The sequence below is a fragment of the Triturus cristatus genome, chromosome 11 (assembly GCF_964204655.1).
Source record: "Triturus cristatus chromosome 11, aTriCri1.1, whole genome shotgun sequence".
Taxonomy (NCBI): domain Eukaryota; kingdom Metazoa; phylum Chordata; class Amphibia; order Caudata; family Salamandridae; genus Triturus; species Triturus cristatus.
The window spans coordinates 881102752-881127114 of NC_140594.1; the positions used below are offsets into that span (position 1 = coordinate 881102752).

The window sequence follows — 24363 nt, forward strand, 5'->3', positions numbered from 1 at the left end:
GCGTGGACTTTATGCAAGTAGGATTCCGGAAAAGCGGAGGCGTCTGGAAAGTATGTCAAACCAGATGCAAATGTTGAGCTATGCAATATCAGTGTAATGTAGTGCAATACAAGTGTTGGTGAGGAGTCTGAACTGCTCTCATTTGCGAATTGGGAGCCAGTGGAGCTCCTTCAGGTGTCGTGTGATGTGAGTTCAGCATGGGAGGTTGAGAGTGACTCTGGCAGCATAGTTCTGAATGATCTGCAGCCTTCTGGTGATTTTTTCGTTGATCCCGGTGTAGAGGGTATTCCCGTAGTCCAATTTGAACTGACCAGGGCATGTGAGATAGTTTTACGACAGGTGCTTTGGAGGCATTTGAAAATCTTCCTCAGCCTTTTCAGGGTATTGAAGCATGAGGCAGCTACTCGTGTGTTTTTGGGACACAAGATTAACTGAGGGAAACTTGAAATGCTACTGCTGTCCAGCAACGGTGTGAGGGAAGCAATGGGGCATTTGTTTTCAAATGAATGGGAGATGGGCTCAAAGTTTTAGGCATTGTTTTGAATCCATTATTGACTAATATGGTAATGTAAGAAAGTGGGTTATTAATTGCAAAGGATGTAAGTCCTTCATAAGTAACAAGAAAGAAAACTTCCATTTACAGGGAACCCATATCCCATTATAGCACTTGACTCTCTCAGGGTAGCGAAGCTGAGCAGTCAAAGGCCTACTCAGGGGAGGTGGTGGGGATTAGTAATCACCAATCGTTAGCACACAATAATAACACGCAACAAATGATTGTACAGCCAGTGCTTTTTCTCATAAAAAGGAAAAGTACTTTATTACACACGGTACTAGATACTATGCAGTAATTTATAAATAAGTACAATCAGGTAGAAATATGTTTTGTGACACTCCCGTAACACGTTACACATGTGGTGGGTCCTAAACCCTATAACCACAATACCCCTGATACTAGACACAATGCAGGGAGGTGTCATTATAAAAAAAGCCAGGCATATTGGCTTTTACCGGCTTCGACTTCAGTGATAAAAGCAGAAATATGGCATAATATAGCAATACAACACCATTTAACTCAATAGGGGTGGTAATATTACATTCATTAAGACTACGTCTCCCCAGACACTGGGGCAAAGGAAGCCCACCACATCACTCCGAGGGCTCAGGCTTCCACTGGAGTAGTTTTGAGATGGTGATAATCCTCATCTTGGTTTCTTTATCCTGGAGAGATGGGATGCCCTTTTACACTAGTAATTGAGTCAGGCTTTAGCAGATGGAACCCCTGAGGACAAGGATGGCTCAGGGAAGAGGATCCATGCCCTCTTCCCATCAAAATATAACAATATGATATTTAAGGGTGCACCGACCCCTGGGGGCTTGTCCCTTCTCATGGGTGTGGATTTTGATAAAAAAAACATGATGCAACACTATGCACTCATTTTCTCACCTGGTTCACCCACTTAGAGACCAAGCTTTAAAAGCTATTTTCTGTGGCCCCATAGGGTTCATTTGAATGACCTTTGTCTTGCTTTGCTCCTGTGTACCAGCTCTGGAAGTCATTAGCATTTTCTTCAAGACATCCCTCCTTTTAAGGGCACTTTAAAGAGCACAACACAACGCTCCCCTTAGTGTTGACTGTAGTGTTCACACTACAGTCAACACTGAGGGGAACGCAAATTGTGGACTGCATGTACCATGATGCAAAGGAGCACATTTTTCTGGGATATGATGTAGTGCCCGGCTACACCATTTTCCCTGCCCAAACTGATTTTCATGATCTCCTCTACAATTTATCACACATCCTAAAGTTCCTTTTTGTAAAAATTGCATTCTGGCCCACTGATTACACTTCATCCGGCCTGAGCCGGAGAGTACGACCTGATACGGAGAGTATGGCCCCACTGCGGACGTAAAGATACGACTCGTAAGTGACCTCTGTGAATATCAAAAGTCTTGAAGTTAGGCTTTTGTCTCATATTGCCTTTGTGAATCGGGCCCGGTTTTTGGAAGAGGCGTGTTGTAGGCATCTCTCCCCAACAGTGATTATGATCCATATGTATTTATGGTTTATGACCGGATTAACGGTTGTAAAACATTGAAAATGTGCTGAACCCCAAGCTGGGGTGGTAACCCTCCTTGGAGAGTGCTAAACAATGTTTGTCTGGAAGTAGGCAGTGGTCCACAACACCACGGTGAGCACTCAAACAAACATAAAAAAAGTAACGTTTATTTTTAAAAACAGCCTGGTTTCATTTAAGGAAACAGACTGCATTTAAAAAAACAAAAGAAGTTTACCTAATGTAATGTGATCTCAGACATGATGGTCCCTGACTAAGAGCAGGACACAGTCCCACTGATGGCCTCCAATCATAGTGAGTAGCAGGTGCACAACACCCATTGGACTCACAGGGCTTCAGCCCCCCCCCCCGTCGTGTGTGGCAGCCCGGGATGAGACAGCTTCCCGGCCAGCACACAGCCGCACCCGAGCACTTCACAGGTCTTTAAAAGACCATTTGTATGTTAATGAGGCCTCGTGTTGTTTCACCCCTTCTAAGAGCCCCTGCAGCTCCACTCTGCCTATGGCTTAAAAGATTCAGCCCCCCCCAAAAAATGTTCTTAGCCCCCCCCGAAATGTGGCTCTAGTTGCGCCTCTGGTGAGTAGCAATTCACAGCCTCCCTCATTTATTTTCATGAGGTAGGTCAAATTGTGACCCACTACAATTCGGATTTATAAGTTTAAGAATCGGTCTATTATTACATAGGTTGGTTCTTAAATATATGGTCATAAAAATACTGATCACAATTTTCGACCAGTATTTTCTAGCCAGATATTCACATCTTGTTCCCTTGTCTAGAATATCAAATAAGCAGGGGAAAAAGTACTCAGCAGAGTGCCACTCATCATCATGCTAATGAGGCCTGTCCTTCACAGAAAAGCACTGGTGCGTTAACTGCTTTGACTAGTTTTTATTGCACACATGGGACATTGCTGTTGCTTCTGTAAATAGAACATGCTGTAGCCAAACAAATGGCGCAATAGAGTTTAAGAATCTGCTTTGCTCTTAATTTTGTGTCTGGTGCATGTTACGAAAGAGGAGCCTGACTTACTGTATGAATTCAGAAAACATGCGGTGAGCTGTTTAGACTCACGGCTGGACTGGCCATTTGGGATGCAGGGAAACTCCAGACATGCAGCGAACCTGCGGGCAGCTTTGAGGGGGTGGATGGAAGGAGGGATCATCAGATTTCCAGCATGGTAATCAGGCATGAGGGACTACAGAGGTTTTCATGTAGGCAAATAATTACTCCCCCCACCCCCACCTCGAAAAATGTTAATGTTCTGGAGAACGTCAGACTTGCTTCACTTCACTCACTGCGGCGGGGGCTAGGATGAAAACATGTTCCATGGCTAATTTCAGGTCCCAGTGCACCACTGTTTACATTTTATTTTTTTATGTTTATCCAAAATAAATGAGACTTGCATCCCAGTTTACATCTTTTCAATAGTTAGCACGTCAAGCTTTTCTTTATGAACGTGCTTATCGAACTTATTCATTTAATGGCATTCGTGGCACTAAGCGAGGCTGCATCATCGTTCCCTGGCCCTGTATGAGAGACTTTTATAGCCAGGATGTGTGGGCGCCATTTCCGTCTTCCTTATCCTCTCACATGGTTAAGAATTTCTGCCTCCGAATGAGGCTGCAATGACTGGATTCATACTCCTTACTCTGAATATGCCCCGGTCAATGGGAATTCGTCATTTGCGTGACGCATGACCAACCCACACCAGAGAATGTCTCAGAATGTGCCAATGTCTGTATAGGCGCCATTTTGGATGTAACAATTCTTCTCAACTTTCTGTTATCCTGGAAATATCATTCGGCTACAACAGATGACTTAATTCACCATCTTCAGTTTGTGTTGTCACCATCTGTTTTACGTAATAACTGATGCCATGTATTATTTTTAAGTATGCAAGATGTGAAAAAAGTTACTAAGTAAGAAACTCATATGTTCTTACATTTCCAAAGCTTGATAATGTTTGGCCTTATCAAACTTAATAATTACTAGTTTTCTTTTTTTCGTTTGTAGTACTTCATATCTTACTTCTGTCATTCATAAACGCTGTAAACAACGTTTTACCATTACCTACATTCATGGTCTTTCATTGGCGGGCTTTGGAAGGATGCACGTTGGAAGCGGCCGTGCTGGCTTCAGACTCGGAACTTGTATACAAAATTCATGCTTCAGAGTAGACTTTCAACTCACTGAGCTATCCTGCTTCCCACTAACACGTCAAGGGCGGCCATTTTCACGGTAGTGAATGCAACCATCCATGCATAAATGTTAGCCAATGTAATTTTCCCCAGCAAAATAACTAGGTCACAGAGTATTGAATATACTTTTGGAGGATAATTCATTTAACTCGTTAAATTGACAGGGCTTATTTGCTCTACGTTTTTACTTTGTTAAATTATGGCTGAATAAGTTTGACAACTGGTGAATAAGTTTGACAACTGGTCTCCTCCCTTGGGGCTTAATTATCGTGAAAGCAAAACATTTACCACTGGCCCTGCGCCCTGTATGAAGTGAGGTGAGCCTCCTTGCCTTGTCATTGTTTATTTTACTTTTTCTACATTGAACTGAAGCCCTCGGGGCGCTCCCAGAATGCAGTTGCCCCTGCCAGAGCTCTGTACGAATGTTATACTTTCATTGTGGGAAGGAAGTGACTAGTGAGGTGCACATCGAATTTCCTTTTTTTTTTTGCAGAGTTATATAGCGCGAACTCGACCCAAAGGTATTGGAGCACTTTTTAAATGAGCACCGGTTACGTTACACAAGGACACATCGCCTATGCCATTCACTCCCCATCTTGTGGGCTGTGGGACGGCAGAGAAAGTGGTTTGAGGTGACATTGAGGGGCTTGGTATTATCTCTGTCACGGCAATGGAGTAAGTTACTCAGTCGCCCTGACAGAGTGAATATATGATGTTACACCGCGAGCAAATACCAGGCTGTAGGTTACAACGAGGACGTTACATCGTCCGCGTTGTTACCACACATGGCATTACATCGCAAGTCGTTTCTACGACTTGCACTAGATGGCGCGCTGGACTTAGGAATAGTATAAATTGCTATTCCTACTCCAGTTAGCAAAACAGCAGGGAATGTGTTGGACTTAAAATCCAACTCATTCCCTGGTGTTGCACGCCATCTAGCGCAAGTCGTGGAAACGACTTTCGATGTAATGCCATGCGTGGTAACAACGCGGACGATGTAACGTCCGCGTTGTTATCAACGCGCGTGGTACTGAAAGCGTTTTAAACGCTGTCTCCCGACAGAGTACCCCACTGCAAAATTTAGAAATGCCGGTCATTCCTACCATTCATAGGAACCCCTGTCAAGGAGGTTCTTGTTAATGTATAGCAATTTTGCCATACGACTCCGTCAAAATTGACGGAGACGTACGATCAAGTTTCGAAACTTTTTTTTTACTTTCAGAAAGTGGGTTTTTGTTTTTGAAAATAAAAAAAAAGATGTGCCCGTCTCCCCACGGGAATCATCTGCCATGGCAAGGTGGGCGTTTTTAGTTTTTTACTGCCCCTAAACTCCAGGGTTTAACATGATTGTCAGTTGTGGTGTGTGCAAGTACCTTGCCCAAAAAGAATATCTTAGCACAAGGTAACAGTGAATTGTTAGTTTGCATTGTTTCTTATGGTTGTTCAGGAAGTCTTTCATTTTTATTTCAAATTCAAAATTTGAAAGTGGGAGAGTGTTTTTGAAAAATAAAAAAACTAACATCTGGAACAACCTGGGAGTCTTCTTCCACAGTGTTGCGTTATTTTGTATTATTTCTATTAGAGAATAGTAGGATTTTCATGTTGGTTCTGAACAGGAAAAAAAGTAGGGGCATATGTATGATCAAATGGTTTTGCGAGTCCTCAAAAGCGATTTTTAGCGAATCACTATTAAGGACTCGCAAAACGCAATTTATGTAGGAATCGCAATAATAATTGCGATTCCTTAATATTCCTTAATTACAACTCGCAAAATGCGATTAGCAAATAAGGATTGCCTTCCCATTCATTCCTATGGGCCTAGAGTCCCATAGGAATGAATGGGAAGACATTCAGAATTTGCGAGTACCCATTAGGTACTCGCAAATTGCGAATGCAATTTCAAGGGCGCAAGGGTGTCAAAAGGACACCCTGTTGCACCCCTGAAATATGTATGTGCGCAGATCTAGTGCAGACACATGCCCTAAGGGCATGTAGGTGTGCCACATAGCACTTTGAAAAATGCAAAAGAATGAATTTTTCTAAGAAATCGCAAATTACCACCAACTTGAAGTTGGTGGTAATTTGCTATTTCTTAATGCACAATCGCACAACTTGGGTGCTTCCTGCATTGCATTTAAGGAATCACAATGTGCGAATCCTTAAAAGCATTAGCAAAATAGGGAATCACAAATTTTTCGATTCCCTATTTTGCGAGGGCCTTTTGGCATGATAAATCCCCAAAGGCTTTTTCCTGTTTGCAAACGGGCCGATTCTGAGAATCGTCCCGTTTGTGAACTGGAAAAATATTACATACATATGCCCCGTAGTTCGTTGAGCTGTCAGCCTAAGGCATTGATACTCAAAGTAGGCCCGGGGGCCGCATGCGGCCCTCCTGACCTTTACATGTGGGCCCCTGGGTAACAGCAGCACTGGGCTGCTGTTTACTTGACTCAGCCCGAACAATAAAAGATATTAAATGAAAAGGCCAGCATGTTAATTTGTGTTAAAGAAAGGAGAAAATTAGAGGAGCCTCAAGCTGCTCAACTTTAGGAACATCTTCATTTTTCAAGACATCTTGCAAGAAAAGTGTAAAATATGATACCATAGTGCATCAGATTAGATCGGTGCATTGAGGAGTATTATTTTAAAAGTGATCATTTTTAAACACAGATTTAGAACCATCGATTCTCCCCATTCATCCTGACAATAATGACAATGATGAACTAAAGGGGAAAGTCAGTTGTTATGCAACTCTTTGGGTGGCCTGGGTTCCTATTGTTTTGACAACATTATAGTTTATTAAATCAAACACCGGAAAAGGTTTTGTACAGCGCACATCCTGTCATGTATTTAAAGGTCCTCTTATTTCTAATAATGAAGAAAAAGGAGGGAAAGTAAAATAAAACAATTGCCTAGGATCACACAGTTTGGCAAAATGGAAAAGCAGGGATTGTTTGCAGGTTTTCTGATTTTGCAATTCAGCCACTTGAAGTATATGCCTTGCTTCCCCTACACCTTACCGTCAACTCCCCCCGTCTGACCGCCACCCCTCTGGCATCAATGCAGACCTCAGTCACCTCACAGACCAAACTTATTGGCCCACGGGAAAATGTTTGTGAGTACCCATGACCTAAGGCCCCACCATCTCCTGTAGTGGAGATGGCGGGGGCACTATTAGCAGAAACATGATGGGCCGAATGAATCTCAATATCCATCTTTTTGATTTTTAGTAATCTTTGTGTGTCTTCAGGTTACAGTAATTCAAGGTCAATATAGTAGTTTTTGTTTGTGTCTATAATGACCATATTTTCCCATGATGTGCATTAAACTTACAGAGGATATCTATTCCTGAGCTAAGTATAGCTGCTGGTTTGAAAACACACATACTGGTTCCGTTTTTTTAAAATGTAAGATTGTTATTGTAAGCATAATTTCACAACTTTAGGAGGCTGCACACTTTCCTTTTTTCATCTTCACAGGCTGCAGTGGCAATTCCCTGCATTGGTAATGGGATTACCATAATGTAATATTATTTATTTAAGGGTTAGCCAGTAGAATGCTCACCGTTTTTACCAACAGGCTTTAGCTGCCTCTATATTACGATGCTTGACGATAGTCACCGATTGACAATTAACTACCAATTTCTTTTGCCGCTCTGCTACATTAGATACTGCATCTGTATAGATTTGTTCCTGAGATTGTACTCTCTATATCACACCATTTTTATCCTGGTTTTTATATTGTGCTTTTATGATTTTATGTAATATGAAACCGAATAAAGAAAGTTGATGATGTTTGTCTATCTAAATGAAGGGATTATATGTAACTATTTTCCAAAGTATCCAGAAAACGTATCTGTAAAAGAGGGTTGTTTATATCTGCTGGAACTAGTAGAGAGTAGAATTAGTGTCTAGGATTAATCATGAAAAATAATAAATAAGATTTTCTAGTTCACTTTTTGATTTACCTAGCAAAATTGGCAGTATTAGGTACATCCTTTAGAGAAGAAGCAAAATTTGTCATGCAGATCCTGATGGGTGTGGTAAATTGAGTGCAGGCAGTATTTGCACCCATTTAAGGACAGATGCCTATTTAGAGGTGAACATAGCTAAGGCTCTGTCGTGGTTTGCACTTGAAAATCTGAAAAATCAAAAACGTAAAATTGAGGCAAGCTTCGTTGTGTGTTATTCCTCATTTTTGCACAGATTTGTAAAGCAGACACTTGCAGTACACTACACACGGTTGTAATTTGTGCCATCAGTCGTTTGTGCCTAAAACAAGGCTAAACGACCCTTTTAGTGTTAGATGCTGATTGCATCCAGTTGATCTTTGGAGTGCATTGCTGTACTAGAGGCATGTTTTATACTGTCTAATTGTATGAATCACAAACACCTTCTTAACTTGAACATTCTCAAAGAGCCATGAACTAATGTTTAATGTTTAATTTTTACATACTATTAACTACACTTGCATAATACTTTATTTCTATCTTTCTACGTGCGAAACATGGTACTTAATAGTAAATGTGATATTTTATATTTAGAGATTAATTTATGTTTGTAAGCACTACTTTTTCGCCACTCTCCTCTCTTCTACTCCAACCCTATGCCTTTTTATTGATAAAATCAAAATAGCTATTTGGTCAATTTAGGGATTCCTATCTTTTATCTAGACTCTTGGCCATATATGTTTCAATTTCATGGGATAATCCAATTAGTTTATTTCTCGCAATGTTTACTGTACTGATGCTTATCAATTTTTCTGTGAAGTACTAAAGTTTTGTTTTGTATGTTTTGTTCTGCTAAGGCTTCTTAAACAAAAAAGTGGCTAAAATGTACTGTAACACATCTGTTATTCAGCATTGTGAAACACAAGAGATGCCTGGCTGCTTTCTGTCCCCGGGTGATGGTTTTTTTTTTGTAAACACATTTGTATTGGTTTATGAGGTTCCTATAAGATCCTAATGTAGAAGATGTGGAATGGCATTTGTCGTGTTTTTATAGATGATGCAAGAATTGGTCATAACATCATATTAAAAAAAGGTATTGATTAAATAATTAAAAAAAGAATGTATTCTTCTTGGAGATTTACACATTAGCATGTAGTTCACATTAGGGGAGGAAGAATTTCGGTCGTCTCTTAAACAATACCTCTTACTTTCTCTATGTTTATTTTGTTTCAACCAGCAGTACAGATGCGCCTCATTAAGATGGTAGGGTCAACATGTAGAGTGGAAAAGAAAGAAGACAGAATTATATATGGAGGAGTGGGAGGGTAAGATGCGTTCTAGAGAGAAGGGAGAAGGAAGGAAAATGTGCATGTGGACATGCATTCATGTGTGGCCACTCGTGAAATATAAATATAACACAAAACTTCTTGAAAAAACCGCCAAACACCAAAGCTTGGAGAACCATTAAACACAAGAGGAGAGAAAAGAGCCCACATCAGAGTAACTGAGGAAAGGGAGGGAGTTGGGAGGTTAGAAGAGTAGCAGTGAGGTCACAACGCAATGCCAGTGTCAGCAGATTTCAAAATAAAACTCTACCTGATGCTAGACCATGAATATCAGTTTGCACAATGTATATGTATTTTGTAGGGAATCATTGTTTGAGTGAAAGGTAAGACAGTCAAAGTTCTTCAATCATTCACCGCTGACAGACGTGGCTAAAAATCAACAATCCAGAGGTATGGTGAGATGCAACAGAAACACTGACATGAGGACCTAGTCACTTATTGAAGAATGAATACATTTACATTTGTATATGTAAATCTTTTTAGGTCTGGTCTCAAGACAGGTTTAGCTTCCTTGCTTGCGTCATGCAATCCCAAACTTATAACTGAAAAATGCATACATATACATTTCCAGCACTGTCTTTTCACTTTGTCCTATATGTATTTCCTTGTATCACCTTCATTTCACCATCCCAAACACTCAACACGTCCACTCAACAATAATCAATGCATTTTCTTTTATTTACACCTTGCCAATATTTTGACCACTGTTTATCTCCTTTGCACACATTTGCATAGAATCACAGTTGCAACTGAGATACTTGATCATTCCTTTATGCTCTCTGCAGAGAGACTAAGGATTGGATGACAATGTATTCTGAACACCTTTATAGGTCTCGCCTAAAAGACAACGCAATGCACTGTCACATGTGATCTGGAGCACTTTCTCATACCTGTAGGTTCTGGTGTAGTCATCAAACAAGTTGTGCCACTGGTCGTGTGGACCTGTGATTATTGGCTGAAAGTGTATGATAAGAGCTAATATAGGCAGCACAGATCAAATTACAGTGAAACCAATTTGACTCCACAAGAATGACAAAGAGGGTGGTTTACAAACCACGGGGGTTTATTAGTAAATTAGTCAAAATTACAAGCTTAAATCACTCAGTAAATCAGTTATCAATGAAACATGTATATATCCATTCAGTTGTACAATCTGAAACTGTATTCTATATAGATGAAAAGGCAAATCATAATCAATTACAGGATGCAAAATAGATAATATTTTGGTTACATAAAGGAGCTTCCCTAAGTGAAATAAGCATCAGACGTGGCAAAGGGAAATTACAAGAGGTGGTGTCAGCATCAGATGAACCAAATAAAGGTTCAGAACAAAAAGCAGAAAACATTCACAAGTCTAACTCAATAATTTGGGAATATGGGTCTCCAGTAGCAGAGTTAGGGAAAGGTCATCCCTCTGCAACTTCTGGACAGGATCTGTAAACTATTCTAAGAGTCCACAATTATATCAATTAAAATTTTCCAGAATTTCCATTCACCAACTCTCCTCCGAAAAGGCGAATCAGAATACACTGTCTTCTGGGAGCACGTAGACTCCCTAAGTTCTCTTCATCAAACCAAGAAGTACACAGCTGCACAGCCTTGAGAGTATCTGAAGTCCAGTACACCTGGTACAGGAGGCTCTCTCCCATATCCACACACAGTCCAATCATGGCAAAGCTCCAAAAACCTTCTAATCAAATATTTTCCCAAAGCCAAAATAATAACTTATTCTTCTAACTAACAAAGATGATAAGAAACCTGATAGAAAGAGAGATGTGAAACCACCTAGACATCAACAATACACTTCTTTTTTTTGTTAAATAGTTTTTATTAAAGAATGAACACAGTGTAAAAAACATTACATAAGTCAGAGGATATATATCAGGAGATAAATAAAGGTTAATACAATCTATTAGGAACAGGAATAATAAAAAAGCACATAGCATATCTATTATATTAGAACATAATTATATAAGGAGATAAAAGTAATGAGGATGAAAAATCATAACCTCGTAAATAAATAATAATGTGTTCTAGAAGGAAAAAGGAAAAGAGTATGTTATATGTATTTTATTTTTATAGAAAAGAGAGAGAGGAAAGAAAAGAGAGGAGATAAGAGGAGAAATAGGGGAAGAAGAGAGAGAGAGAGAGAAAAGAAGGAAACAATGAATAGATTAAAAATATGTATTATACGAAAGATGAGTGCGAGGACAGAAATGTAGTAAAGGGTAACCATAATAAATCTGATTTAATCTTTAGATGAATAGAAGGATGAGAGACAGAAGCAATTCTATGTTCATCGCAAATTAAATTCCACCAAAGCAAAAAGGATAGTTTAGAATTGTCTTTCCAACATGTTAATATAACTTTAATAGCAACAGCAATAAAAAGGTCAAATAAAATAGTTTTTGAAGGAAGTTGGCCAAAATCAGGGGATGAAGTACCTAAAAATATATTGTGAATAGCAAATGGAATATTACAAGAGAAAATCAGCATACATTTCGACCATATAGCTTTCCAAAAGTCATATACCTTAGGACAATAGTAAAGTAAATGTGTCAATGTACCTTCAGAGGTAAGACAGGACCAACAAAATGGTGATATAGAATGTCAATTTTGTGTAAAAAAAAGGGCAGTAATTATAATTCTGTTATAAATAAAGAATAAGGATTGCGTAATGTTGGCAGCTTTAGAAGTTTTGAAAATCTTTTGCCACACTCGGTCCCATTGAGGAACAGAAAGCGATTGAGATAAGTCCTGTTCCCAAGCTCATTCGGTAGGAGATTTACTCCGAATGTTAGTAGATAAGGATAAGGTTCTATATATAAAAGAGGCACTGGGAATTGGGTCATAAGGAATTTGAAACAAGGGTGTATCAGGCGTAAATGAAATAGGAGTGGGATTAGAATTAACATTTTGTATAAAGGTTTGGAGAACATGTATTATATTGCTGGATGTAAGAGTCAGGGAGGTTACATTTCTCTTGTAGTTGGGGAAAGGGCAACATTGAGTTGTTAACTATCAACTGATGTACATAAAACATGCCCTTTTTCTTCCAGTGCTTGTAGTAGAAGGATTTGTGGCGGAATTTGATGTGTCTATTAAACCACAATGAAGAAGATAAAAAAGAATGGTATGGGTCAAAACTCTTGAAAACACGTGTGTATATTATTTGATGAGAGTATTTTAAGATAGGATGTTTAGAAATGAAAGTACAATTAGTCATAAACATAACATCCTAAAAAGAAAAATCATTTAACAGTTAACGTTCAACAACAACCCATGTTGGCATGGGTAAATCTTGATAATCTTTAGACATGGCATAAAATTGACGAATCCAGAAAGTATTGTGGTATGGTTTGAAATCAGGGAATCGAACACCACCCTCTGATTTTGGATGAATTAATTTAGAAAGGGCAATACGAACACGTTTATTGTTCCATAAAAATTGGTACATAGAGAATTAATCTGTCAGAAATATTAAGTAGGAATTTTAAAAGGTAACATTGAAAGTGTGAATAACACCTGGGGAACAATCATCATTTTTATTGTATCCAATCTGCCCCACCAGGATAAAAATAAAGGGGACCAGGAAGACAACAAATTATTGATTTTGAGTTTTAAGGCAGTAACATTGTGGGATAAAGTGTCAGGAATATTAGAGGAAAACCATGTTCCTAAGTATTTAATCTTTTGGGGGCACCAAGCAAAATTGGTTGAGTCAAACATGTATAGGTAGCATGATGAGTTTAAAGGTAAAATATCAGTTTTGGAAAAATTCAGTTTATAACCAGAGACAGTGAAAAACAAAGCAATCTCTTGTAAAAGGGGGGGAAGGGAGTTGTAAGGGTTTGACATGTAAATAAGGATATCGTCTGCATAAGCAGAAAGTTTAATTTGGTGGGATTTAAATTTAAAACCAGTAATATCAGGGTTATGTCTAATTTGTTCGAGTAAGGGTTCTAAACAGATAAGAAAAAGTAATGGTGAAAGGGGGCAACCCTGACGAGTACCTCTTTGCAGCTGGAAATATGAAGAAAAGAGGCCAATAACAAATACACAAGCGCGTGGGGCAGTGTATAGTAATTTGATATATGAGATAAATCTTGGACCAAAACCTAACCATTGAAGAGTGTGAAGCATGTATTGCCAATTTATTTGGTCAAAAGCTTTTTCAGCATCAAGTGAAAGGGCAGCTAAAGAAGAAGAGTACTTCCTTCCAAGGGCAATAATATTTGAGAACATTCTGCCATTGTCAGAGGCAAGTCGGCCTTTAACAAAACCAGCCTGATCTGGCTTTATGAGAAGAGGAATAATCTTTTCTAAGCGAGAGGCCAAAATCTTAGCAAACATTTTACAATCATAATTGATTAGGGAGATGGGTCAAAAAAAAATCCTAAAGGAAGAGTCTTTGTCTGGTTTGGGGATGACAATAATAAGGGCTTCTAAAAAAAACCACTGGCTTTAGAATTGGAAAGGAATGAATTAAAAAGATTAATAATTTTGGTGCAAAATTTGAAGAAGAGGCTCAAAATAGTTCAATTAAGAAACCTTCTTGGTCCCGGGGCTTTGGCCTTTTTTTAAAGATTTAAAAGCATTGGTTATCTCTTGAAGAGAAATATCATTTTCAAGAGATAAAAAAGTATCAGGGAGAGATTGAGGTTTGGGGATATTTTTTTAAAAAGTTTCAAAATCCCCTTCAGAAGGATTGGTATCCTCTGTGTATAAACCATTATGATATGACTGAAATGTATCTACAATGTCTGAATCAGAGGAAATAAGTTTATTAGTTGTTTCTGAGTGGATAGGTCCAATATGTTTACGTTCTGACTTGATTTTCAAATAATTTGCTAACATTTTCCCTGCTTTTTTTTGGCCACCATGAAATTTTGATTTAATCTTGAATTTTACAGGCACCCACAGTGGCAATTTTATTTAAGGTAGATTTGGCTGCAATCAATTCTTGTAAAGTGGAGGAGGATTTAGAGGAAAAATAATTATGTTCCAGGGTTTTAATTTGTTGAAGAGTTTCCTGATATTTAGCATCCAGTAACTTTTTCTTCTTTGAAGAATAGGCAATAGTAAAGGCTCTAATGAAGCTTTAAAAGCGTCCGAGGTGTTATGGACTGAGGTGTCTGAGGGTTTGTTGAAGTGAAAAAATTCATTAATACAGGAAGTCACTTCAGTTATGAAGGTTCGGTCTGAAAGTGATTGTTAAAATGCCAACAACCTTGTTTACAAGTAGTGAGGAACAAATCAAATGAAGCAGACATGGGAGCATGGTCAGAGATAAAAATAGATCCAACTTCAGAGGAATGGATACAAGGGAGTAATCATTTAGAAGCTAAAATATAATCAATACGGGACATAGTATGGTGGACAGGTGAAAAGAAAGTAAATTCGGAGGTGTCTGGGTTACATGTTTTCCATACATCATACAAAGGACGAGAGGTGATGGCAGATTGTAATGATTTATGAGTTTTATCAGGTTTAAACTTGCATTTAGATTTTCTATCAGAGAAGGGATCCAGCCAATAATTCAAATTGCCACCAACAATTATATTGGCATTAGAAATAGAAGGTTGTTTCAATTTAATACAATGTCAAAACTGTGGGTCGGGTTTGACAGGACCATAAATATTAAAGAAAGTGACTTGTATTTTACAGATAATAGTGTCTACCATAACCCATTGTCCATTGGAATCACATTCCGTTGATATAATTTGTGCATTAACGAATTTATGAAATAAAATAGCAACACCACTATGACGATCAATAGCAGGAGAGAAAATAATTTGATTAATCCATTGATGTTTCAGTTTAAGAGATTCCACATCATTACAGTGAGTTTCTTGTAAAAAGGCTACATGGGTATTAAGTTTGGATAAGTGAGACAATACCTTTTGACGTTTGACAGGATGACCTAAACCACGGACACTCCACGAGACAACATTAAACATGTTGATGGGTGGGAGGGAACATATGAAGACAGGAAAAGTAAGATTCAAGACCAATAATAAAGAAAGGGAGACAACGTTTAACAAATGATAACAGAAATACACTCAAAGAGATTAAAAAAAAGTGGTGAGGCGAAATCGTGAGGGAAAGTAACCAGGGAACAAAGAAAAATTTAATAGAGAAGGAGAGAGAGATAAAGAGACAGAAAGAGTAAACAGATCAAGGAAATAAATCCAGATCTGAAGAGGAATAAGTAATCGGTATGAGAGGAGCATTGTGACGTCGAGAAAGCAAGGACGACAGAAGGAGAGAATCGGTAAGAAGAGTACCTCCAAAGAAATAAAGAAATACCAAAGAATTGAAAATAAAGAGTGAGGAAAGATAGAAATATAAAAAGATTAATTTAAGAAATAAGAGAGATAAAAAGAGTAAAGGATGAGAGAGCAGTAGAAAGGAAAGGGAAAGGAACAAAATAGTAAAACATCAAAATAGCTAAACCTTTAGAACAACAATATAAAACCTTTAACTAAGATAAAATTAAACATTAGTGTCCATGTTACGGGAGGAGATGCTGTTGAGAAAGAGTTTGAGTTTCTCAGGATCATCAAATGAACGCGAGTTTCCTTCATGGGTAATTTTGCAAAGGCACAGATGGAGACTGCCATACTGAATGTTCAAATGTCTCATCTGCGGACGAAGAGCCAGAAATTATTTATGTCGAGCATTTGTTGCGTTGGAAGCATCTTGGGAAATGAAGATATTATGACCAAGTGAGACGTCGTTTGAGTTTGACTGCCTTCAGAACATGCATAAGTTCAGTAAATTCCAGGAAGAGCATTATAATACCAGGTGGTTTTTTTAATTAGGATGGAGGCGACCCAGACGATGCACAAGTTGTATATTGAGAGGTGAAGAGGATTGAAGATCTAAAAGATCTGGAAGAAACTTCTGCAGAAAGGATAACATGTTTGGTCCCTCAATATTTTCCGGAAGACCATAAAGGCGGAGGTTGTTCCTCCGATTACGATTTTCAAGGCCTTCAGTGTGGAGTTTCAGCTTGTGGATCTCTTGCTCTAATAACGAAATTTTAACAGAAATATCCTGAAGATCTCCCACTCGTTGCTCGAGTTCCAACACTTTTCCCTCCATGATAATCCATCGGTCCTCTATCTGTTTTAATTTTTCATTGGTAGTGGACATAAACGGTTGCAAGAGCGAGTATGGGGGCCCCTAGCATGGCCCCCTTGCCTCTGCGGCCTCTGGTTGACGGCTGAGGGGGTATCCATGGTGTCACCCAGTTCATCCCTGCACAGCATGACAGGCGCCCTGAGGTGCCTGCCACATGATGCAGGGATGAATGCAGACTCACATTCCTCTATGGGAGCTTGTATTATGGTTGGTTAACGGACGTAACATGAGCTCTTATAGTGAAATGGGAGTATGCGATCAAACTGTGTTCTTCGCATCGTGATTATGTGTTCAGGACTGCTGACCTGAGGTCGGTTGGTCCCGTTTCCACGTCGCATCCGCCCAACATCATAATCACCCCCTTAGTTTCAAGCCTTGCCTTCATTTAGTTTTTCTCCAGAGTTAAAAGAAATTGGTTACCAGAGTTATGTGTAAGAGAAGCCAGATTCTTAAGTGCTCAGGTTCCCTTTTTACATTTGGAATTAGCCAAGCCCTTTTGAGTTAAATAAAATTATATTTATAATATATTTTCAGGGCTCTTCAGAGAGCCTTCTTCATCCATTAGCATGTTGCTGTGTAATTCAAATTTTTCTTCTGCCCACTACACCATACATCATGGGGCAATTGATCATACCACTTCAGCCACTGGCTAACGTCACTGTGAGTGACAGCATTATACTCTTTCACAAGAGCACATCCACACAAAGAAGTTCGCTTCAGTGACAGGGACAACAATGTTAATGTGTGTTTTTTTAAACCAAAAATTGTTGATGCTTTAGCAACTGTTTTTTTTTGTTTTTTTGTATAAACTTTTTATTAAACATTTTGCAAAGTATGAAATCAATATTTCTTCCGCATGACATATGAGCTTAATTGTTCCGGTATCAACTTAATCATTACTGTACATCTCATAGTGCCCTCCTTCACGTTCCAGCTCTGGCAGCTTTGCGGTCCCACCACATATGCCCTTTGTGTGTGTGTCTCTTCTAATCTGTTGAACTACTGGCATCTGATTCCGATTCGTCCAGCGGGGGGGGCTCACAGATATTCCCACGATAGTTGTTCCAGCCCCCCCCCCCCCAAACCTTTTCACATTTTTTTGGACACCTCCGGTGGATATATAGTGACTTTTCCGCCACCATTGCCATATCCATGTCGTTGCACCATTGATCAAGTGTGGGGCAGTGTCTGGATCCCCAGCGCTGGGCAATGTTACGCTTGGCTATCGTCATGCCAAAGTTACCCAATCTTGAGCCATCGCATTTAAATCTGTAGGTTCCCAAATATTGAGCAGGCAACATCTCGGGCTTGGGAGTGTGCCTATCTGTGTGACCTGGGACAGCGTTCGCATTACCGCCGTCCAGTACTGTATTATTTTGGGGCATAACCAGATAGTGTGGTAAAACGTGCCCTCCTCCCCACACTGCCGGAGATAGAGCGGTGTATCCGCTCGATGTATTTTATGTAGGAGTGTCCTAGTGTAGTATGTGCGGTGCAGGATTTTTAATTGGACTAGTCGCAGTGTTGATGGGATTGCAGCTTCTCTGGGGGAGGCTAACGCCTCCCGCCAGTCCGCCTCATCAATCTCTCCAAGTTTGTGTTCCCACTTGACCTTCAGCGCTACCATGGGGTCTTTCCGGTTATTAACTATTTTCCTATATGTCAATGAGATTGCCCTTTTGCGGAGGTGGTCTGTTAGGAGCCGATCCTCCACCGGAGAGGCCTCTTCAGGCCTTGTACCCGGTGGTATTAGGGACTGCAGTGCATGTCTAACCTGCATGTATCGGCAGAATTCTGTCTGGGCCATGTCATACGTGGCCTGAAGATGAGCAAAGGTAACCACCTCACCTCGCTACCACAAGTCCCCAACTTTAGAAATGCCTATTAGAGCCCAGCTACAAAATCCTTTTGTCCTACCCAGCATTCCAAGTCGCTGTGCATGCCATAATGGCATCGCCAGTGTGACAACATCGTCCCATCCTAGTGTATGTTGTGCCGCATACCATATTCGCAGTGTGTGTCTTGTGGGCCCCGTAATGTTGCGTTGCTTCCATTTATTGTATAGAGCACCAATTATCCCTGATGACTCTAAGAGGTGTCTATCTAATCTGAATGTGGGGTCGTCATGGGGGACGTGGAGCCACTGGTTGATTGCGACCAATTGGGAAGCCCAGTAACAGACCTTTAGGTCCGGAAGGGCAATTCCGCCATCATACCAGCTTCTGGTGAGTTTCTGTAGAGCTATTCAGGGCGTTTTTCCATCCCAGAGCAGAGAAGTCACTTCCGCATTAACTGCTATGAAATACGCATCTGGGACAAGGAATGGTGTATTCTGTAGTGCGTACAAAAACCGGGGGAGCGCCATAATTTTATATAGGGCTGCCCGCCCTAGGAGCATCAAGGGTAGTTTACGCCAATGCTTAACATCTCTTTTAAATCGCGCCAGAGGTTGGGTCAGGTTTTTTTCCATGACTAGCGCGTGGTCATGTGTAACAAATATCCCTAAATATTTAAATCCGTCCGTGACTATTTGCAGTGGGCATCCTCTTGGGAGCCGCGGCGGGGGGCCGTGTAGGATATATTGCAGTGACTTTTCCCAGTTAGTAGTGTATCCTGACATCCGCCCCGTACGCGGCACATATATCTAGAAGACAGTTTAGCAACTGTTTTTTAATATTGTTGAGGGTCATTAAGCTCTCCCAGCAGTAACGTTTTACAAAAACGCTGAAAAAGCAAAAACAGACATTGGCAAAAGACCATGCCAGACCAATCTGCTTTGTCAAAGCTTGTTTCAAGGAAAGCATATGTCATTAGGATCATTGAAGGGAAGGTTTAAAAAATAGTTTGGTTTCTGAGATCTACTCAAGTTATACAGATACCTACCCATAAGAAATATTTAGCCTAAATGGTTTGACAATATTACCTCAAGTTTGTTCAAACTAGGAAAAATAGAGCTTGTAACTTCTCTGATTAATTAATTTTTTCTATAGATGTTATTCTGTTGTGAATGTAACCTTGATGAATATGTAAGCACCTAGCATTTATATTTTGGGAGACATTTCCAGAACATTTTGGGTCATCCCTACAAGATTTAGTTAGAAAATAAGTGGTACAATAATTTAAAAGGATTTGCATAAATAATTTAATTGGTAATTTCATAGAACAGTTCCAACATTGCTTACAATCAGACTCGTTGATGAGTTGCCACTTTTTTTTCTGACATGGTTATGAACCCTAACAATAGCTTGTAATAAATAAAGACATAACATCTGGTGTTTTGTTATATGTTCTAAAAATGGTTTACTATGGATTACCGAATGTAGGTTTTGCTGTAATATGGTATGGATTTTCACAGTAAGCATTTTTTAAGTGCAGTAGATAGTAGTATCATTAAGTATACTACTGGTTAATTACCACTTATCAAGTGAATTTCTTTAACGAATACTCCTAAATATGATTTTATGATTCTATAAAAACATTTGAGTTAGTTTTCACACACACACATACTGCTGCTGATCTGTACACTATTTTAATATATTTTAATTATTTGTGTTGAAAAGCTGTGGAGAGGGTTGCAAGAATGGAAGAAGGACGAGCCAGGGCTGATGCTTACCATTTCAGAAGTCTGGATATTCCTTACTTGAACTCTGCCTTTAGAGACTCATTCCAAAGCTAGTCCCAACTGTTCCCTGATTCCCTCTCATAACCAGGGCTGTAGGCTTTTTTTCAGTCTTTAGAAAGCTATGCTAATGCCATCAGGTTTGGATTATTCATGATGGGAAGTCATTAGTGTATTCCTTGAGATAAGGCCAATAGGCTTCTTTTTATTGCATTGCCAAAGGCTACATGCATATCATTTTGATGATTATTTTTGCTAAAGCCCATAGGCGTGACTTTCTTATAGTGAATATCCATTTTTTTGCTCTAAAGATATTTAGGGGTATTCCTAATTTTAGGAGTGTGTTTGTTAGAAAGTAAATTATCTCTCGGTTTCCCAGAGATAATGTGATCATATTGAAATCAGGGGATATGTTACCTACTGTGCTTTCCTTTGGTACTTTGTTTACAACTTAGAAACTCTTTGAGGTTAAGGGGGTTACAGCTGATATTTCCAGTAGCCATTATGTATGTAATTTCAATTTTGCACAGTGTTTAGTTGATTATCAAAGTATTTTACATTTTTAAAAGCATTTACTGGGCAATGATTTATTAAGTTTGTGCATTGGCAAGTTCTTTGTTTGTAGTCCAAAGCAACACACTGAGTCTGCTTTGGACTGTCATGCTTCTCTACCACAAGAGTCAAGTGTGAAAACAGCTACTTGGCCCCCAGTTTCAGGTTCCCTGTTGACATAGCTTGGGCCCAGTAACATCTAATGGGCATCCTAAACCAAATTTTTCATAATTAATCCAGTGCTGGAGCAGTCATAGTGGCACCACTTACTGACAGCTGAGGGAGTAGCTGAGAATACATCTAACATAAACTCGGGCCATCGTGAATCTATGGTCGGCCGTTGCAATCATTGGGAAAAGTCTGTGAGAGGTTGCAGTCCTACAGCTTGTAGGAAAGCCTGTGAAGACTCGCTCCAGATCTCCTGCACTCATCAGCTGCTATCGGTTCATGTAAGACTGTTATAGGCCAACATGCCTCCCGGGGACTTTGTTACAGGGTAAAGAGCATGGGTCACACCTAAAAATTGTCTCCATCTTCAAATGGAGAATAAACTGCCCCACTTTAAAGGGAAAGAGGGAACATAGGGATACATCCCAGGAGGAACCTAGCACTCCAACCTTAATGGACTGTGGGCATTATTTAATGTTTGTTTCTATGCTTTGTGTGTTTTTATTAAGCACTAATTTAATCATAAAAGCAAGTTATTGACTGGACAATCAGCCTATTGAATTTACTATTTGTATTTTGAGTCTTGCGCCTAGAAATGCTTTGCCCCTACCTCTCCCTCGAAGAACCTTGCCCTGCTCGACCAGTGTTATCACTGATAGTCAAGCACTGAAATGCGTAGTACTTGGTACAGTTGGTCAGGACCCAAAGTAAGTCAGGTACCATGCCAGCAGAAGTAAAAGGTCACAACCCCCTAAGTTGGTTCCACAAACCCCTGCTTTCTCGGTGGCCCTCTGACAGGGGTTCTGACAGTCCCCTAGATATTCTGGGCCAGACTCACAAAGGTTTTGCGGTGACCTGCGTCCTGAGTTACTGATGAATTGCAGAAGTAAGCCAGGAGAACTACAGGAGTAAGTCACAGCCACTCTTAGCAAAACCTTTGTGGTTCAGGCTGCTTGTTTTTAAGAAGGAATGCTAGAGAGCCTGATGCACATTAAACATTATATACATGTATAAGCTTCACCAGTATACTAAGTTTAGGGAATTATTATTTGTGCGCACTATTATGAAATTGCTCATTATAAAAACAAGGACTAACTTTTTAATCATAATTGAGTTACATCTTGAATTGTAGTGTTTGCCTAATCCAAATCAAAGGCAGTAAACCTATTTTCTTTGTATTTGTTTCCAGATTCCCTTAGAAGTTGCGTAGCAAAGTTGTTCTTCAGCTGTTCCATGAAGGGGCATTACTGCCTATACAGTAAATCCAGCTTTACGCTCATCAGCAGACACCCTCAGCTGTGGATCCACATCATGTTCCTCTTCCAACAGGTGTGTAAAATCACCATCTGCAAGTTCTGGAATTTTTATAAGAATGTTGCATTTTAACTTCAAACTATATTGCACCTTAACTGTACAGTTCCCAAAAAAATCTGTGTGCATAAATGAGATATTTAAATTGTACGGGTGAGCAGCATTTTTTGTTCATACCCCCATTTTTAAAAGCAACAATGGCAAGTCTTAAATAACAGTATAACACAATAATTAATTTACATTTAAATCATCGAAACATTCTTTAGCTTTTATTTCTGATGTAAAGTAGAGTGATCTATCCCCTATTAGGACCGTTAGCTTAGCTGGATTTATAAGGTACGCCTGTGCCCCTTTTGACTGAAATGATCATCTGTCGTAACCTCCAGCGCCTTTCAACAGTTACGTGACAGAAATCGGGACGTGTAAAAAACTAATAGGGGATAGATCACACTACTTTACGTCTGAAATAAAAGCTAAAGAATTTTTGGATGATTTAAATAAAAAGAGCTAAGGAAGTAAAAAACTTAAAGCATATATGCAGTGGGGCGAATCAGACAATGATGCTTTAGGAATAGACCAGGATTTGAAAAGGAGAGCCGAGGAGGAGGAAAAGTCTAATAGTGGGGGTGTATATGGCCTTCTTTCAGCATCTGTTCTATACTTCCTCTTTACCTCTCCAAATTCTACCTCCCTTACTAATATAGCAAAAGATTAGGATTAGCTTTTTTTGGTTTGTTGGTTTGTTGGGTGGGTATCCCCTTTTTTTCTCTCTTCTCTCTTTTCACTGGGGGTATTAGAGAGTCATGGCATTAGATTATATCAGATTGGGGATAGTTTACTTAAAGATTGGAAGATTAAACTGATATAAGGGGAGGGGAGCTCACGGATCATGGCAACGCGCTGTCCCATCTCCAACCAGACCATTGGTCTGGAAGCTTCCAGGGGAAGGGTGAGGGCAGGGGGGAAGGGTGGGATTTGGGATGGGGGTGGGGAAAGAGGGTGGGGGAGGGCGGATATGGCTCTAGCGAGAGCTAGGGGTAGTACCACGGGGGAAAAAAGTCAGACAAGGTACACTGAAACCGAGAAAAACATTCGAACTGAAGGAATAGATAGAAATCTGAAAAAATACGCAGTATAGGTGACTACTCCAATTAGCCTGGTATGGATAAAATGCGGATTTGCTCAGTGAACATGGCGGGACTAAATGATAGAGTGAAAAGAACCAAAATATATGAGATTTTGCGGTTTATGAGCCCAGAGGTTATTTGTTTGCAGGAGACCCATATCCCATGGAGCAATAAGGACGTTCTTCAAATTAGAAGCTATGAGTTGGTTGCCTGTTCCTCACAGACCTCCATGATAGGGGGAGTTGCAAAATTCATTTAACATCATATTGTTATTAGTAAACGTATGGATAAAGGGGGGAGGTGGGCAATAGTGGCATTAAATACGGGGATGACTATAGCGACTATCTAAGCCTTGAATCAGGACGACCCCAAAATCTGGGAGGAACTTGAGATCGAGCTCGCTCCTGGCCGACTCCACTAATATTATGTGGAGATTTTAAAATTCACCTCAAGATCTCTTGCAATGCTGGGCCGCACTATAATGGGAGGAAACCACCGGTCAATCGGGCATTAAATATCCTCAAGGATAGTCATGGGTTGGTAGATATTTGGGCTGCAAAAAAAATCAAGGACCCTGGTTACACATATTTTTCACACCCTCGTCAAAAATATGTTCGCCTAGACTACTTTATGGTCCCTGCTGGGAAGCTAAATGAGGTGGAGATAACCAAACTACCTCAAATGTTTTTGGACCACAATCGGCTCCTGCTGAAAATAACACCCCAGAGAATGGAAAGGAAACAACGCTGTTGGTCCTTTGACAGAAAGCTTCTAGCCGATGAGGAATTTATGAGGCATATCATAAAATGGACAAGAAGGTTCTTTGATATGAATCGCTTTAGTGCTTCCCGTATCACAGTGTGGG

General features: G+C 39.7%; 1 protein-coding gene across 1 annotated transcript in view; it reads left to right on the forward strand.

Moving 5' to 3' along the window:
- Positions 1–24363, forward strand: part of VEPH1 (ventricular zone expressed PH domain containing 1) — a 1846458-nt gene that overhangs the window by 1056598 nt on the left and 765497 nt on the right. Inside the window, exon 10 of the mRNA XM_085634750.1 lies at positions 22250–22389. Coding sequence (XP_085490876.1) covers positions 22250–22389 — 140 coding nt within the window. The remainder of the gene's footprint in view (positions 1–22249; positions 22390–24363) is intronic.